Source organism: Symphalangus syndactylus, chromosome 16 (genome assembly GCF_028878055.3).
Source record: "Symphalangus syndactylus isolate Jambi chromosome 16, NHGRI_mSymSyn1-v2.1_pri, whole genome shotgun sequence".
In the NCBI taxonomy this organism is placed as follows: Eukaryota; Metazoa; Chordata; class Mammalia; order Primates; family Hylobatidae; genus Symphalangus; species Symphalangus syndactylus.
Window position 1 is genome coordinate 14,608,437 of NC_072438.2, and position 15,275 is coordinate 14,623,711.

At 54.1% G+C, this 15,275-nt stretch overlaps 1 protein-coding gene across 2 annotated transcripts in view; it reads right to left on the reverse strand.

The window, feature by feature from the left end:
- Window positions 1-15,275, reverse strand: part of SORCS2 (sortilin related VPS10 domain containing receptor 2) — a 537,438-nt gene that overhangs the window by 337,793 nt on the left and 184,370 nt on the right. For both annotated transcript variants that reach the window (XM_055246055.1, XM_063619723.1), the window contains exon 2: window positions 2,076-2,143. In XM_055246055.1, the coding sequence (XP_055102030.1) occupies window positions 2,076-2,143 (68 nt within the window). The remainder of the gene's footprint in view (window positions 1-2,075; window positions 2,144-15,275) is intronic.

Sequence of the window (15,275 nt, forward strand, 5' to 3'; positions counted from 1 at the left end):
GTTCTAGGGACATTTCACACATTTCCTCATTCAGTTCTCACAACCTCCTCTCGGGGCATCTTATCCCCATTGAACAGACATGGAGACCGAGACTCTCTGGAGTAGAAGGAAGCCCCCACCACCCCACCCTTGGAGCAGCTGTGAGTGGGTGGTTTGGCCTCTCTGCTGCCACCTGCTTTTGAGGAATCCTGTCTGGAGCCTGTAAGTGGTTTTGGGCCCCATGCCAGGGGGCCAGACACAGTCAGTCCCACCCCACCCCCACCGCACAAGGACTCCAGCAAACGTGAACTACGCCGGCAGCTCCGTCGTGTAAGTGCAGATCACACCGGGAAAGAAAAGATCGTTCCCTGTTCAGACGATGCTTCACACAGTCACATTGCCTCCACATCCAGCCACGCTGAGAGGCTGCAGTGAGGGGAGGGAAGCAGGTACTCTGGAAACTTCTGAGGCGGGTAGCCCCAGGCAGATCCCTCCATGCCAAGGAGGACTGCAGCCCAGCGCTTGACGGACATGCTGGACTTGGGGCAAATCTGGTAACTGAGGGCCTTTGCTGGAAGGAGGAGAAGACTTGACCATCTCCGTCTGCTTTGTCACCGAGGAACCCACCCTGAGACCCTCTGCCCAGCAGCGAGGGTCCCCTCCCTGGGCCTGCCCCGTCCAGGAGTGTTGCCCCCAAAACCTGCCTTGGAACATAAATTTTCAAAGAGTAGCAATGAGATTTCACAGGGCCCACGGAGCTTACACTTTTCTGCTCTTGTCTGGAAGTAGTGAACACTGCTGAGCCCAGCACTGGAGGAACGAGACATTTTTAAAGCAACCCCACCAGCACATAAAGCAACGGAGGGCCGTGGCAGGGAACATCTGTCCTCTACACAGGGATGGGACCCATCGCTCACCCCCCATTTTCTGGTGGTGACGATGGAATTAGAGGAGACCAGTGGGTCTGGGGAGTGAATCCACACTGAGAAGAGCTTCTAGGAAAAGCGTTTCTGCTGGGGAGCAAGTGAGGACCAGTCGGGGGACTGTGAGTGTCTTAACCCCGGAGCTTGGCCTCATTAGCAGCACAGATGACCAGGCCCGTGGGCTCCAGGCGATGTCATTCCTTCTACAGCAAAGAAAGAACCCAACTCGAGACACGTTTCAACAACTTCCCAGAGCATCGCAGAAATCCCTCAGTAAGAACCAACAGAACGAATCACCAAACCCCTTAGCTAAAAGCAAAACCAAAAAATGGAAAATAAACCAACTCAAGGTCCTGATCAGCAGGTAGAGGCATCTTTTTACGGATTTCAAATAGAAAAACGAATTAATTATTACTTGAGAAACATATGTTGGAAACCAAAATGGTTTCACACCCAGAGAACGTGGAGGTGGTAATCGGTGCATGGAAGAAAGAGAATCTTTTGCAGGAGAAAAGCTTTGAAACCACAGCCCAGAGGCTGGAGACCATCTGTACCCTTCCTGGGTGAGTGGATGTAAATATTGAGGAGGATGATAACCAAAATGAGTTCTCAAATCCTCCTTCTTTCTCATCTCATTTAAAACATCAAAGGGGCAATCTAATGTTCCTGGGCTGAATTCACATTTCACACATAAAGAGATATCCCCCGTCGCCAGTGGCTTATTTATTTACCAAGCTCTTTGGCTAAGCCTGGAAGAAAGAAAAACGTCCAAACAATGAGGATAATCAGAGCCTTTGGTGGACTCCAGGAGCTGCGTGTGAAGTTCTGAGCACAAGTGAAGGGAAATTGTGCACTGACCTGAATTCACAATGCAAACCCTCCTCCTCCCGGGAGGAAAGAAAGGAAGCGGGGAGAAAAACAAAGAAAAGAGAAGAAAGTCAAGATGCTTTCTGAACAGTTGTCTATTCTGCAATGCAGTTTATACCCACTGCCCAAACTGTTAAGCTACTTTCAACTTTTCCTTTGTGCATTTTCTAGCCAAAGAAAAGTTGCGAGGCCACCGACTCACGGGGGCTGCCACAGCGAGGCGTTTGGATCTTGGTCCTCAGCTGAGAGCCTGGGAAGATGGCACGCAGGTGCATAAGAGAAAGGCCTGCCATCGGGCTGACTTACCGCCACAGAGAACTTTCCAGAACCTTCCCCATGTCTGCGTGGTAGTACTTCGTCAGGATCAAGATCACCTGTGGTGTTAACAGAAAGTAAAAGGCAGAAATCAGTGGGTTCCAAGGTTCTCAAAGAGAGGTACAGCGACACCACTCCCTGCCAGAATTTGGGGTCTCTAAATTTCAGCTGCCCAGGGGCCTCTCTCAGTCAGTATCCCTGGGAGGCTCTGGGCCACCCTGCATGAGAGCCCTTAGACGTGGGCTTATTTCTGCTCCGAGGACTTTCTTGTGCTCTGCAGAATGACTCTGGGAACATCTGAATCCAGTGAAATCCACACAGTAGCTGCCATTCGTTGGAAATAATTCAAACCCAGCCCTGGACAATCCCAAACTGTGGCAAAGGGAGTGCCAGGGCAGTGGTCCCTGTGTGAGAACAGAGCTCATTTGGCAAGGCTTCTGGAGACAGGGCTCTGTCTCCACCAGTGCATCAGAGGATCCCCTGAGCCTGCTGGAAACAACTGCCGGGGCTGCCACACAAGACCAGAGCAGGTCCCTGTGGTCCGTCTGTCATTACTTGTCCTGGAGTGGTGCCTGGGGAGGCACAGCCAAGATGCTTGGGGGGCCCAGGAGTCCTCAGTGGCACACACCCATTTTTGTTGTTGTTGAGACCATTCATTCATTCATTCATCATACACAGGGCTCCACCTGACCACGCTGTTTGCATTTCAGGCCTGTACAGAAAATGCAACTATTTATAAAAACGAAAATAAACGTGTTTAGGAGCACCTGTCTTTTGAAACAACCGTGTAAACAAAAAAAGGTTGGCGGGGTGAGGAATAAGGATGCACTAGCCCTGATGGGAAAAAGATTTTCCCAATTACTGCACCGGCCACTGCGTTTTCATGTACATCAAATTTCATTTCACTCACTGCCAGTCCCTGTTAGCTGTTCCTAACACTCCCGTGGCCAGGGTAGCCCCCAGGAGGTAAGATGGGAACGGCCTTGGGTTTTGGAGCAGCTGTTAGCCTCGTTATTTGGGGTCACCACCCTGGTCATCCCCAACGGTCGGGCTCCTCCATGGAAGCAGAGCTCCCTGCACTCGGTCCTAAGGTGCCGTTTCCACAGATGGCAGCTAGGCTGACCTACTATCTTTCTTTCCCTGGTGATTTGAGCAGGGAAGACACGAGGAGGGGCTGTTGCCCTAGATGGGACAGTGTGCATCTCACAGGCAGCTATGATTTTAAAAAGCAAGGCGTTGTCAATCAAGGCCAGACTGGCTATGCCATGCACAGGAACAAAGCGATTTTCTCTTGTCAGCTCACAGCCTGCCATCAGAGCCAGGTCCCTCCAAGGAGTGGGGAGCTGACAGGGTGTGGATTTTAACCCATTGATTCATATTTGATATAGTCACGCTGTTCCCAGAGGGGATTTTTGTGCAGCCAGAGTGTGGCAGCTGGAAGGGACCTCAAAGTATGTTTGGTCCGGCCCCATCCAGGAGGAAATCCCTGCCCCCCCAATCTGATCTTGGAGCAGTGAGATCCAGGCTCTGCCCTGGCCTCGAGGGGTGGAGCTCAGCTCTGGAGGGTACTCTGCCCTTCTGCAGACTGCTGGGTTTGGGGCGCGCCCTGCTGTGAGGCTGGCTTCACATCCCCGTCACTCCTGCCTGTACATTCCAGTTCTGCCACTGTGGACGGTCACCCAATCACCCAGCAAGACTGCTTCCACCTCCCCCTCCCTCGAGGGGAGAGTCCCCACCAGCCCACCCCCTCATTCTAAACCCCAGCATCTGGGGCCTTTGCACAAGGCATTCCTCATCCTGGGATGCTCTTCCTCAAATCCCCCAGCCCTATTTCCTCGGTGAATTCCTGCTGAACCTTCAGATCTCAGCCTGACCCATACCACCCCCAGGAAGGCCCCCCACACTGGGCTCAATGCCCCCTCCATACACCCCCCTCCAACCCCGCTGGACCTCCCTGCAACCCCACACAGCTCACAGGGTCTGCTTCCACTGCTGAGGGATAAACCGTTAAGCGTGGGGACCTTGTTTATCTCCCCAGTGCGGGGCACAGCACCTGCCGTATAACAAGCACCCACACCACTCACTGAAAGAAATACAGGTGACTTTACCCAAAGGAAGGATCATTTATGCAGTGAAGTTGGGCAGAGGCCAGTGCCCCCCTCCCCACCACCACCACACTCCTTCCATCAAGAGGACCCCCTTCCACTTTGTCCTGGGGACAGAATCACTCTACTGGCTTCAACCGGCCAAGCCAAATGGGACTTTGGGTTCCTGTGATGTTGCCTTTGCCCAGGGCTGAAACAAGGAGGTCGCCCAGGAAGGGCCAGTGCTGGAGGAGCCAGACAGCAAGGCAGCACCACCATGCCCTGACTCTGCAGTCATCAAGGAAAAGAACCCTGAAGTGAGGTCAGACCACCGGGGTTCCACGCTTGGCTCTGCACTAGCAGACCCTCAACTTCAACACATCTCAGTTTTCCAGTCTATGATGATGCCACGGTGATGAATAAATATTCAATAGCAAACGTGAAATGACCCATAAGCCATAGGAGCTGTCGCCATTAAGAATAACGATAGCTAATAACCACTGGTTTCAGCCCCACCACCGACAAGCCCCACAGTTACAGCAACCCCCGCCGTGCCCCAGGGAGCCCAAAGAGGTGCTGCCCCCATGCCCCCAGGAGCCGCATGTTATTATCCCTGTTTTACAGTTGAAGACACTAAAGCAGAGAGCGCGTCAATATTTTGCCAAAAACTACACACTCAGCAAGCGGCAGAGCTAGAATTTGATCCCAAGCAATTCGACGTCAAGCTTGGGCTCTTCACTGCCACGCTGAAAGCCTGTGTTTTCAGAAGAAACTTCTATTAAAAGTGGTTTCAAAGAACCAAAACTTATGACATGCCCTTCTGGGGCCCTCAGCTAACAGCCTTGGAAATGAAATATCCCCGGGACAGTTTTTTCAGTGGCTGGTGTGTTAGCCTTGGGGCTCTTTGATCTGGGTGGGAGAAAAATTGGGAATGTGAGTCAGGGCCACACAGCCCTGGCCGTTGCCAAGGGTCTCCTCCCATCCAGAGGCTGCCTGAGCCCGCAGCCCACAGGGATCTTTCCCAGACGGCCAGGAATGTCCAAGCAACAGACGAGGAAAGAAGAGCTACTGCTGTCCACAAGAGGTCGGCCGCTGCCGCCGCTCATTACTTCGAAGGCTCCTCAGGATGCATGTGTCACCCCGCGTCTCATCCTCTCACCTCCCGTCCTCCTGGCCGTGGGGAAGGCAGCGCACGAATCTGTTCCTATTCTCCCAACGCCATGTTACCAAATGGACCAGGGAGCCAGGGTGCTGGGTTCCAAATCTGTGCCGGCTCAGCCTGTGACAAGCATCGACTCATCCACTCTCTAGCAGCCTGGTAAAGAAAGGGCTCCGCAGGGACAGACCCTGGTCCTGGTAGATCCACATCCACAGCCTGGCCCCCGTGTCCACTGCCTCTGGCTTTATTCCAGGGAAGGGTCCACTCCCTCCCTGAGAGGGACTGAGGGTACCCTCCCCCAGAAGGAAAAGGACCCTGAAGTCCACACTCAGTTCCTGGAGAGACCCGAGGCCGGCCATGGAGCCCCACCCCCCGATCACCACAGCCGGCCCCCACCTGCACCACACAACTCAGTGCCAAGCCCTGTGCTGGGCTTGTAGGAGGTTCCTCTGCTCTGCACTGAGCCGTCCAACTTGCCTGGAGATGAGGGGCCTGGGCTACATCTCAAAGCTCTGGCAGTGGGAGGGAGCCGAGGCTAACCAGCCTGGGACCCACAATAGCATTAACGGGACTTTGTGCTGCTCTGGGGAACAGGGGCTGGCTCAGAGGAAGTCTCAGCTCCAGGGCTGATGGGCCAGCAGCAAAGTCGTCAGTGTCTTCACCTGTGAACAGCATGAACCGGGAGGTCAATGCTATCTTTACCAGGTGGCCCTGGCAGAGTGGGCACTTCTCAGATGGATTAAAATAAAACAAAGAGGGTGTGATGCAGGGTGGCCAGGCTCGCTGAGCCTCGGTTTCCCGATCTGAGAAATGGTGCTAACTTGGAGATTGCGGGAGGGTCTCCCCATCTCTTTGTGTCCATCCACATAAACTTCGACCAGAAATCAGAACACAGACGCCCGAGGCTCAGCCCCTCCTCCCTGAGTGACCACTGGTACGTTTCCAAGCCGCAGAGTTCACAGTTTCTCCACCTGTCAATTGGAAGAGTTGCTCCTTTCCAAAAACTAGAGCCGAACGATGGCTTGAGAACCCCCAAACATCATGAAATCTGTTCAATTGCAAACAACCTAATAACATGCCCTGGGAGTTTCTAAAAGACCATTTTCATAAACTGCTCCACCAAATCCTTCCCCAAATGTAACCAGCAGCCACCAGGAACGAGGTCAGCTGTTCCGTAATCCGCGGGTCAGGTTCACCATTCACCATCCAAGGGAAGTTCACGGTGCCTCCTCTGAGACCCTGGGCCACTTCCCTCTGCTTTTGTGCAGTGGGCCCTGACTCAGCAGCAGAGCAATGGCCCCGGGTACAAGCTCCTTACGGAGAGACGTGCAATAATCCCTTCAGAGAGACGCACACTGAGGTTTTCTGAGCCAGCCTGAACCCTGGCCCTGCACGAGTGCCCAGTTCCCCCAAGCTTCGTCTTTACCAGGTTTGCTCTTCAGGAGCATTCAGCATCGCCTCCTCAAATGTGCCCCTCTTAGGACAAGAAGCAAGAAACGTTCTGAGCACCTCCAATTTACGACACTGAGCCTTCCAAACAGCTAGTGGGAAATGATTGTGAAGCAGCCTTACACACGGTTGCCTTTCGGGGGCTCAAGAATAATCAAAAAGACAGACAGACTCAGGCCCAATTCAGTTGTCAATCAATATACATAAAGCACCAAATACTACTACTAAAAGACTGCAAGAACTTAGTGTTGATTGCAGACTCCAAAATCAACACCCCATTGAAAAAGGGAGAACTTAAGGTCAGTGTCCAAGGCCCCTGAAAGCCCCCAGTGTCACTGAGGTCTCCCAGGCTAAGCTGCACCGCCGTGGGCCTCCTCCTCACAGTGGGGACTGGCCACGAAGCTTCCTGGGAGCTCCTGGAAATGCAGAACTGCAGCAGCCCCACCCCAGGCCTGCAGAAGCTTCATTTCGTCGCTCACATTTGAGGGGCTGCCCTGGCAAGGCGTCCCCAGGAGGGAGGCCCGCACCCCTGCTCACTGTCCTTCAGCCTCATCAGGAAGCTGAGGCTCCTCCTGTCCCTCAGCAGCCTGGTTCCCTCCACTCTCACTGCCGCGGACTCCACTCCAAACACACCCCCTTGGCCACAAGCTCCCGCCTTGACTCTGTCACCCACCCCCCAGGCCTTTGCATACTTGGATTGCTGTGTTCTCCCCCTTCTCATTTCTGCACTGCCTCCCTCCTGCCCATTCTCAAGGCCACCACCTCCTAGAAGCCTTCCCTGACCACCCTGTGCACCCCAGGAGGGGAGGAGCTGTGTCAGCCTCAGACACCTCCAGCTCCTGAGCCTCACCAGGGCTGGCACACAGGGAGTGTCTGAATGACCATTCCTGAGTGAATTCATCAGCAGCAGGCTGACTCAGAAAAGCCAAGACCCACTCCTGGAGAGGCCTTTCCTCACCCCCCACCCCATCTGTGTACTCGCCCAGGCGTGGACATGGGCCCTGGAATCTGTAAGAAGTCCCATCAGTGGGGCCCATGGGCAGTGGCCCGCCTGAGTCTCAGACGTGCCTCGCTGGTACAGGTCACATCACTCAGGCCCAACTCAGACCCTCTTCTGTCCCGGGCTCACACAGGATTTGGCCCAAATCACTCCACATCAGTAACTCCGCACTCACCAGCTGGAGCTATTCTTAAAGAGTTACTGGGCTGGAGACCACCTCACCTGCCAGCCAACGTGGACGAAGACCTCCAAGCAGACAAGCTCCGCTGCCGGGGACTGTGGGGAGGAGCGCAGGCAGGATGGGCAGGAACAGAATTTGTTCACCAACGAGCCACTTTCCAAGACCTGCACACGCACTGCCCGTGGGGGAAGGAATGATCCACCGGCAGTGGGGCACGGGCAGAACCACCAAGGTAGGCACAAGCCCGTGTGCCCTTTGGCCTGGAGATTCCACTTCAGAAAAGCTATTCCATCGAAGTGCTGTGCATGGGAAATGAGGGATGCCCAGAGTCCTTCACCACAACACCACGACACCACCACAACCAGAGACCAGAAATAACCCATGCATCCACCAGCAGGGCCTGGGGGGATCGCCGGGGGAGCTCACCACTCAAGGCAGCCCCGGCACCTGTGTGGATGGGAAGGATGAAAAAGGACGTGTCGGAGCCGATGCAGAGAGCTCTCCTGTGCCCACTCCTACGTTCACAAGCGGAGAGGCGAAGGCCACTTCAAAATGGCTAAAGGGGTGAGTTTGGTGCGACATGAATTTTATCTCAATTTAAAAACAATCTGTATTCACCTCTGCTTGAAGAAACATGGCGACATGCTGGAAGGAAACACAGGAAATGTGATCAGGTGGACACCTGTGGGTTGGGAAGTGGAGAAGGATAACAGGAGGGAGACAGGGAGATTTTAACTAGAGACCCTTTAGTAGTCGTGACATTTGGAACCATTTGGCTGTATTACCTATTTCAAAAACATTTTTCAAATAAAATAAAAGAGACTCCTTCTTTCAAAGCCCCCATTTCCCCTCCCTCATTGGGCAGGTCCCAGAACACAGGTGGCTTTTCTCATCTGGCCAAAACCACCCAGAACCAGCTCTCTGCTGGTTAAGATTCTACCAAGAGCAGATGGAGGGGATTCAGGCTGAGTCTGTTGCTGGGGTTCTGTTTGTCCTCCAAGTCACTGCAGCTAGGAGCAGGAGCCAGGCCAACACGGAGCTGACTTCTGCAGTCTGCCTGTCTCCCAGCTTCAGGTGTGGGGGCATCTGTGCGCATGTGTGCGTCTGTGTGCACGTGTGTGTGTGCATGTGTGTGCATGTGTGCGTATCTCTGCGTAACTGTGTGTGCATGTGTGCATATCTATGTGTGTCTGTATGCGTGTGCATGTGTGTGTGCATGTGTGCATGTGTATCTGTGTGCATGTGTGTGCATGTGTATATCTGTGTGCCTGTATGTGTGCGTGTGTGTGTATCTCTGTGTACCTGTATGTGTGTGCATGTGTGTGTGCATGTGCATGTGTATCTCTGTGTACCTGTTTGTGTGTGCATGTGTGTTTGCGTGTGTGCATATGTGCATGTGTGCGTGTGTGTGCATATGTATGTGTGTGTGCTGCAGGCATTAGAGCCACTCTGAGGAGTGGCTGCTCCACTGGGTGAGGTGGGCGTCTACCAGTCTGGCCACAGCCTCCCTCCCTCTGGCCTCCAAGACATGAGGAAGATGCTCATTTTCATGCCAGTGGGGCTGGATCGCATGGCAAAGGAGAAGGCTAGGTGCCGGTGGAAGCAGTCAGCGCTCAATAAGTGTGCATTTCCTTTCTCCCCCAGCAAGGGCCACTTCAGACACCTGGTCCCAATCGAGGCGGGTGGCCTAGGCTGGCTTGGCAGTGCCCTGCCCCTTCAGGTGGTACTGAACAAGCGTTGGATCAGTGATGATGCCCCGAAGCAGGAACCCGGGAGCTGGCGTCTGTCCCTCATCACATGAGAACGGTGGCGGCTCAAGCTGCCCACCTCTCAGGAGGGTCACCCTCACCCAGGCCCAGCTTTGCTTCCTAATGTGGGGCAGGGCGTCAGACCCCATGGAAGAGCAGGGGCCTTCCTCCCGAGTGCAGAGTGGCGCTCTTCAAGCCCCAGCTGCGCTGGACTCAAACCACATTAGCCTGAGGCCAAGACCAGCCCCGTGGGGAGCTAGGACAGCAGGCTCAGAAGCTCTCTCCAGCCCACATGAAAGAGTGGACCTTCCTGCTGGCCCCTTCCCTTCAACGGTGCTGGCTGGGCCGGCCCATTCTGTGGTCCCTAAGGAAGCCAGCTGGCTCAGTGCTGGGCATCCCCATTGCACCCTCATCCTCTATGAAGAAATCAATTCCATTTCAAAGACATTGATCCTGCATTTATTTACCAGGGAGAGGAATATTGTTTCTTTCTACTAAAGACCCCTGAGGTGAGGGGTGGGTATCCCATTAGGCTCAGAAAGCCACAGAAGGTGCTGGCTCTCCGAGGGATGCGGCCTTGCTCAACATTGCTGCCAATGCCGCTGCCCACCCTGCAGACCCTAGGGCTTTGGCTCAGTCCTACCCATACGCCCCTGAGTGCCACCCACCCTGGCCCCTGCTCCACAGAACCCTCCTGGATTCTCCAAGCTTGGGATCCACAAATGCCCGCAGAGCATCCCTGAAGGCTCTCCCTCCAAAGTGGAGCCATCAGAGCTGCAGTGAGCACAGGCCTTCCCTAAGAATCTTCTGCTGAAGCTGAGCCGGCGAGCCTGGGCCCCTACCTGCCTGATTCCTCCTCGAATGCAGTGTCTAGGCCCCCTGCCCTCAGGCACCTCCGCAAAGGGCTCTCCTCTGAGTCCTGGCCCTTCTCCGTGCCCGTGCCTGCTATTCACTCCTGGGCAAGCCACTGAGCCTCACAGAGCTGAAGCAAGGATGCAGGGAGTTGGCCGTGCAGTGTGTCCAGAGGGATCAACCGGTGCAGTGTGAGGGTCAGCCAGGAAGGAGGTAGGAACCCGGAACAAACTGTCTCCCAAGAAGGGTCTCGGGTGGAGCCGGGCGCTCAGCTGGGTTGGGAGATGTCCTCCAACCCTGTGGTGTGGACACGGGTGGTTTGCCTTAAACCACCTCACTGACACCTGTTACCCAGCACGGTTGAGGCAGAGACATTTGCAGGGCCCCATGTACGTACCCTAACCCCGTCTCCTTCCCACAGCCAGCCCCAGCCCCGCGAGGTCTGACCTGCACTGGAGGTGCACTGCGGGCAGGCAGGATGCCTCACCCAAGATGCCTGGGCCAGAAAAGCCGCCAATTCTCATCACCGTCTCATTAAAATAAATGACTTCCTCTGTCCTGAGCCACATGCTGAGCATTCTATGGATGTTATCTCTTTTAATCCCCCCACAGGCCTTGTCCCTGGGAACCACGTTGTCCCCATTTGGGGGAAGTTGAGGCACAGAGAGGCATTACCTGCCCCAAGTCTCGCCACTCACACAAGGAGGGCTGGATGGCAGCTTCGGCCTCAGACTCCACCATGCAGCCCTTGGTTCTCCACCAAGGGCCTCCACCAAGGGCCTCTGCAGGGACTGTGGGAGGAAGAAGGCCCTTCATGCACAGGCATTGGACACCTTCACAGGCACAAAACCCAGTGTTTGTAAAAAGGTGAGCTGAGAACGAAGCTAAGAAAGGGCCTCATAAATCAAAATCAGTCAGCAGCAAATAAATGGACGGGCGCTGCTGATCTGTGGAAAATTGCATTTTTACATTAAATCTGTTTAAGGGATAATGTGTACTTTAATAGGTGGGCCTTGGTAGACTTTTCCTCCTCAGCTATCCTTTGAAAATATTATTTACTCTCCATTTCTCATAACCTGATTGAATTTTAATTTCACCCATCACTCCTTTTTAATAGTCACTGTAAGTAAAATTATTAATGAAATTACAAGCTGCTGTTTTGGTGGGTTTTTTTTTTTATTTTTGTTTTTTTTTTTGTCATTGCTGTTCAAAATGTGCTTCTGCCTGGATGGGTTGGCAGTTCTCAGGTCTATTTATGGCAATGAAAGGTAATTGGATAAGCTGTGATGTTGTTACTGCTGAGCATCTTTCAACATAAAAAGTGCCCGGGGCATCTCTGGGAGGTGGGTGGAAATTGCTGATCCTGTTTTTAAAGCAGAAATCCCTCCCCAGGCTCCAGTGCTCTCCCTCTCCCTGCTGGTGCCCTGCCAGACAACCATATGTTCATTACCTCCAAGAATTTCTCTTTAGAAACGACGCTGTCATGTCTGAACAGAGGTGCCAGGCACAAAGGAAGCGCTGCCTCTCGCAGGAGGAGGAGGGGCGGGTGGAAGAAGTCACTGGCTGCGTCCAACTGCAAAGACCCAGATTTGGGCACAGCAGCCCCTGAACAATGTCCCTTGGCCTTAGGGAACCCAAGCAGGCTGTGGACCTCTAAAGGCCTACTCCTCAGAATTGTCAGGAAGGTAGAGGTTGGAGGTTCTGATGCCAGCTTGGGAAGAAGCCACTCAGAGCCCTCTGAGCTCCACGCCGAATTATCTACTCAAGAAAGCTGCTGGGAGAAGCATCCATGACACAAGGCCCTGTTTTGAAATCTGCCCCTCAGCAGCCCCTCGGGGCATGAGGACTCCATGGGATCGAAGCGCTGGCGTCTTCATGGCCTTTTCCTCCATTAAAAAATATCAGAATGTATATTTTTTGGCTGTGTTGGTATTAAAAAATAGCATATCTTCATATTATATAGATCAAAACATTTTCTCGACCTAAAAGTTCATTTTATTTTCTTCTGATTTTAGAGGAAATTAAAGCATGTGTGTGGGTCCCTTGATGTTGTGCGGGCCCTGGCATGGAGCCCTGTGCCAGCAGGAGGCGTGGGCCCTGCAGCCGTCTGCACCCACCCTCCCCGGTTCTGGCCCCTTCTTCTCTCCCTGGGCCACTGAACAGCCCCAGCCCTGCCCCCCAGACCTGCAGACCGTCCCCTCCAGCCCCCTCCAGCCCCCATACGCTGATTCTCAAATGGAAACGGATCATGATGCCCCTCCCCTTACCCAGGGCAGGAGTTCTGTCATTTTCTCCAGGTGTGGACCCTGTTAAGAATTTCGGGAAAGCACTAAGCGTACAGGCATGTCAGCATCATTTTCTACCCCCTTTCAGGATTTGCAGTCCAGTCTGGGACTCAATCTATGGGGTCAATAAGGCCTTCCCCCCGGTTCCCTGGCAGGGAAGACTGGCAATCAGTTTCAAACTCAACGCGGGGATCTGGTCTAGTCTTGGGGCTGTCTCAGGAGGGGCCTGTTCTCTGCACCTTACAGGGGCATTAACCCTGGGGCAGCCGGAGATGTCACTTGGGAACTCACTTTACAACCAGGGATGTTATCTAAACACCAGCGAGGATGATGGTGATGTCACTCCCAGGCTCACACACGATCAGGGTCTCCCACTGCCCAGAGGCTAAAGTCCAAACCCCATCCCTGTGGTCAAGGCCTTTGGAGACCAAGACCCCCATCACTCCCCGCTCAGCTCCATCAGCTTTGCCCTGCTCTGAGGGCTGGCTCACCCCACACCCAACCCAAAATGCCTCCCCACTCCATCAGCAGCACCACCCACCCTTCAAGGTCCTTCTGGAGGCGTTGGAGGCCCTCACGCCTGGGACTTTCCCTAACGAGGTCCCATCTTTGACCCGACTCCCTTCCTTCCTTGTGTCCCTGGTCCTGTTCACCTGCCCATTTCCTCTGGAGACTCCACAGGCCTGGCCCAGAGAGGCTAGTGGAACGGAGAGCTTGGTGCCTGGTCATTCTGCTGTCTGCCTGCTCTGCTGGTTGAAGGCTGTGGCCTGCCCCTCTGCACTCTACCTCCTGGAGCCTAAGGCTCTCTGGCCCTGGCTCCTAGCACCTGGCACGTGGTGGCCTTCAGGCTGCACATGGCTGCAGTCCAGGGTTTGTGCACTGGGGCTGGAATGTCAGTGGGCTGGGTGGGGGCGGGGGTCAGGAATGACCCTGTCCCTTCCAGAGGACATCTGGGGAGGCTTGGGATTAGAAGAGCCTGCTCTTCTGGGAAATTCTTTCAAAGAGAAGGTTTACGTCATTCTCTGAGTAACAGAGTTGGCTGCCGGAGGGGCTCCTCTTCTCCATCCACACCTGCACAGCCACCCTCCCTCTGCCAGGGACCCCACACTCATGGGGGACAGCCTTCACCAGGGAGGAGGAGGAAGAGCCTTTGGGAAAGTGGGCTTCCTGCAGGGAGGGACCCTTTCAGGGGCAGCCCCCACAGGGCAGCCTCTGATGTCAGCTTTGGGGAAGGCTGGCCTCTAACACTGTGTGGCTTTGAGCACAGTGTGCTCTTCTTCTGGGGCCGCACCCTCCAGCTCTGCGCTCAGCCCTCCAGCTCTGCGCTCCGCCCTCCAGCTCTGCGCTCCGCCCTCCAGCTCTGCTCCATGTGTCTCACTGGCAGGCCTGTGCTGGAATGCTCTCCCAGCTGGACCTGCAGGTCAAAGCGGCCGTCCCCTCCAAAGAGAGCCAGGAGTCATTGTCATGTAATCGACCAAACAGCTCAAGAAACCCAATATCTGATCATTCAGGGACTATCTTCAAACATCTGCACCAGAAACACCCACCAGGAGGGTACATCATGAAGCTGTCATTGTTAATTAACCCACTTTTTTTTTTTTTGAGACAGAGTCTCGCTCTGTTGCCCAGGCTGGAGTGCAGTGGCGCGATCTTGGCTCACTGAAACCTCTGCCTCCCAGGTTCAAGCGATTCTCCTGCCTCAGCCTCCCAAGTAGCTGGGACTACAGGCACCTGCCACCACACCCCGCTAATTTTTGTATTTTTAGTAGAGACAGGGTTTCACCATGTTGGCCAGGCTGGCCTTGATCTCAACGTCGTGATCCACCCATCTTGGCCTCCCAAAGTGCTGGGATTACAGGCGTGAGCCACCACACCTAATTAACCCTCTTCTTTCACACAAGTAAGCAAGTTTCACATCACGGCAATAGAAAACAAACATTACTTGTCATCCATAGAAGGTAACTACAAAAATAAATAGCAATAGCTTGCCTAAGACAAGCTTGAGGCCTACAGCCGGCCATGACTTTATTAAGGAGGAACGAGGGAGCTGCCACAGGCGGTCTAGCCACGGGTCAGCAGAGGACGACGGAAACCACATTGACGTCCTTGCCCTGGGCCTTAAAGCCATCAGATGCTCTGCCCCAGCCCCTCCTCAGCAGCATAACTACCTCACTTTGGAAAACACTCAGTTTCTCTTGAATTCAGAATCTCCAACACCAGCTTCCTCACCAGTCCCCAGTAATAGCCCAGGAGTCCGGTGACGGGGAACTCACTGCCTGTCCAGTGCAACTCCAACATGGCAGGAAACATCTGTGAGACTGTTCGCAGGACTCAGCACCTTCAGCTTCTCTATGAAACCACAAAAGCCTGTCCCCTATGAACGCTACTTGTTTAAAGCCAAACACCTCTTGGGGCCCCCAGACAAGATCCCCA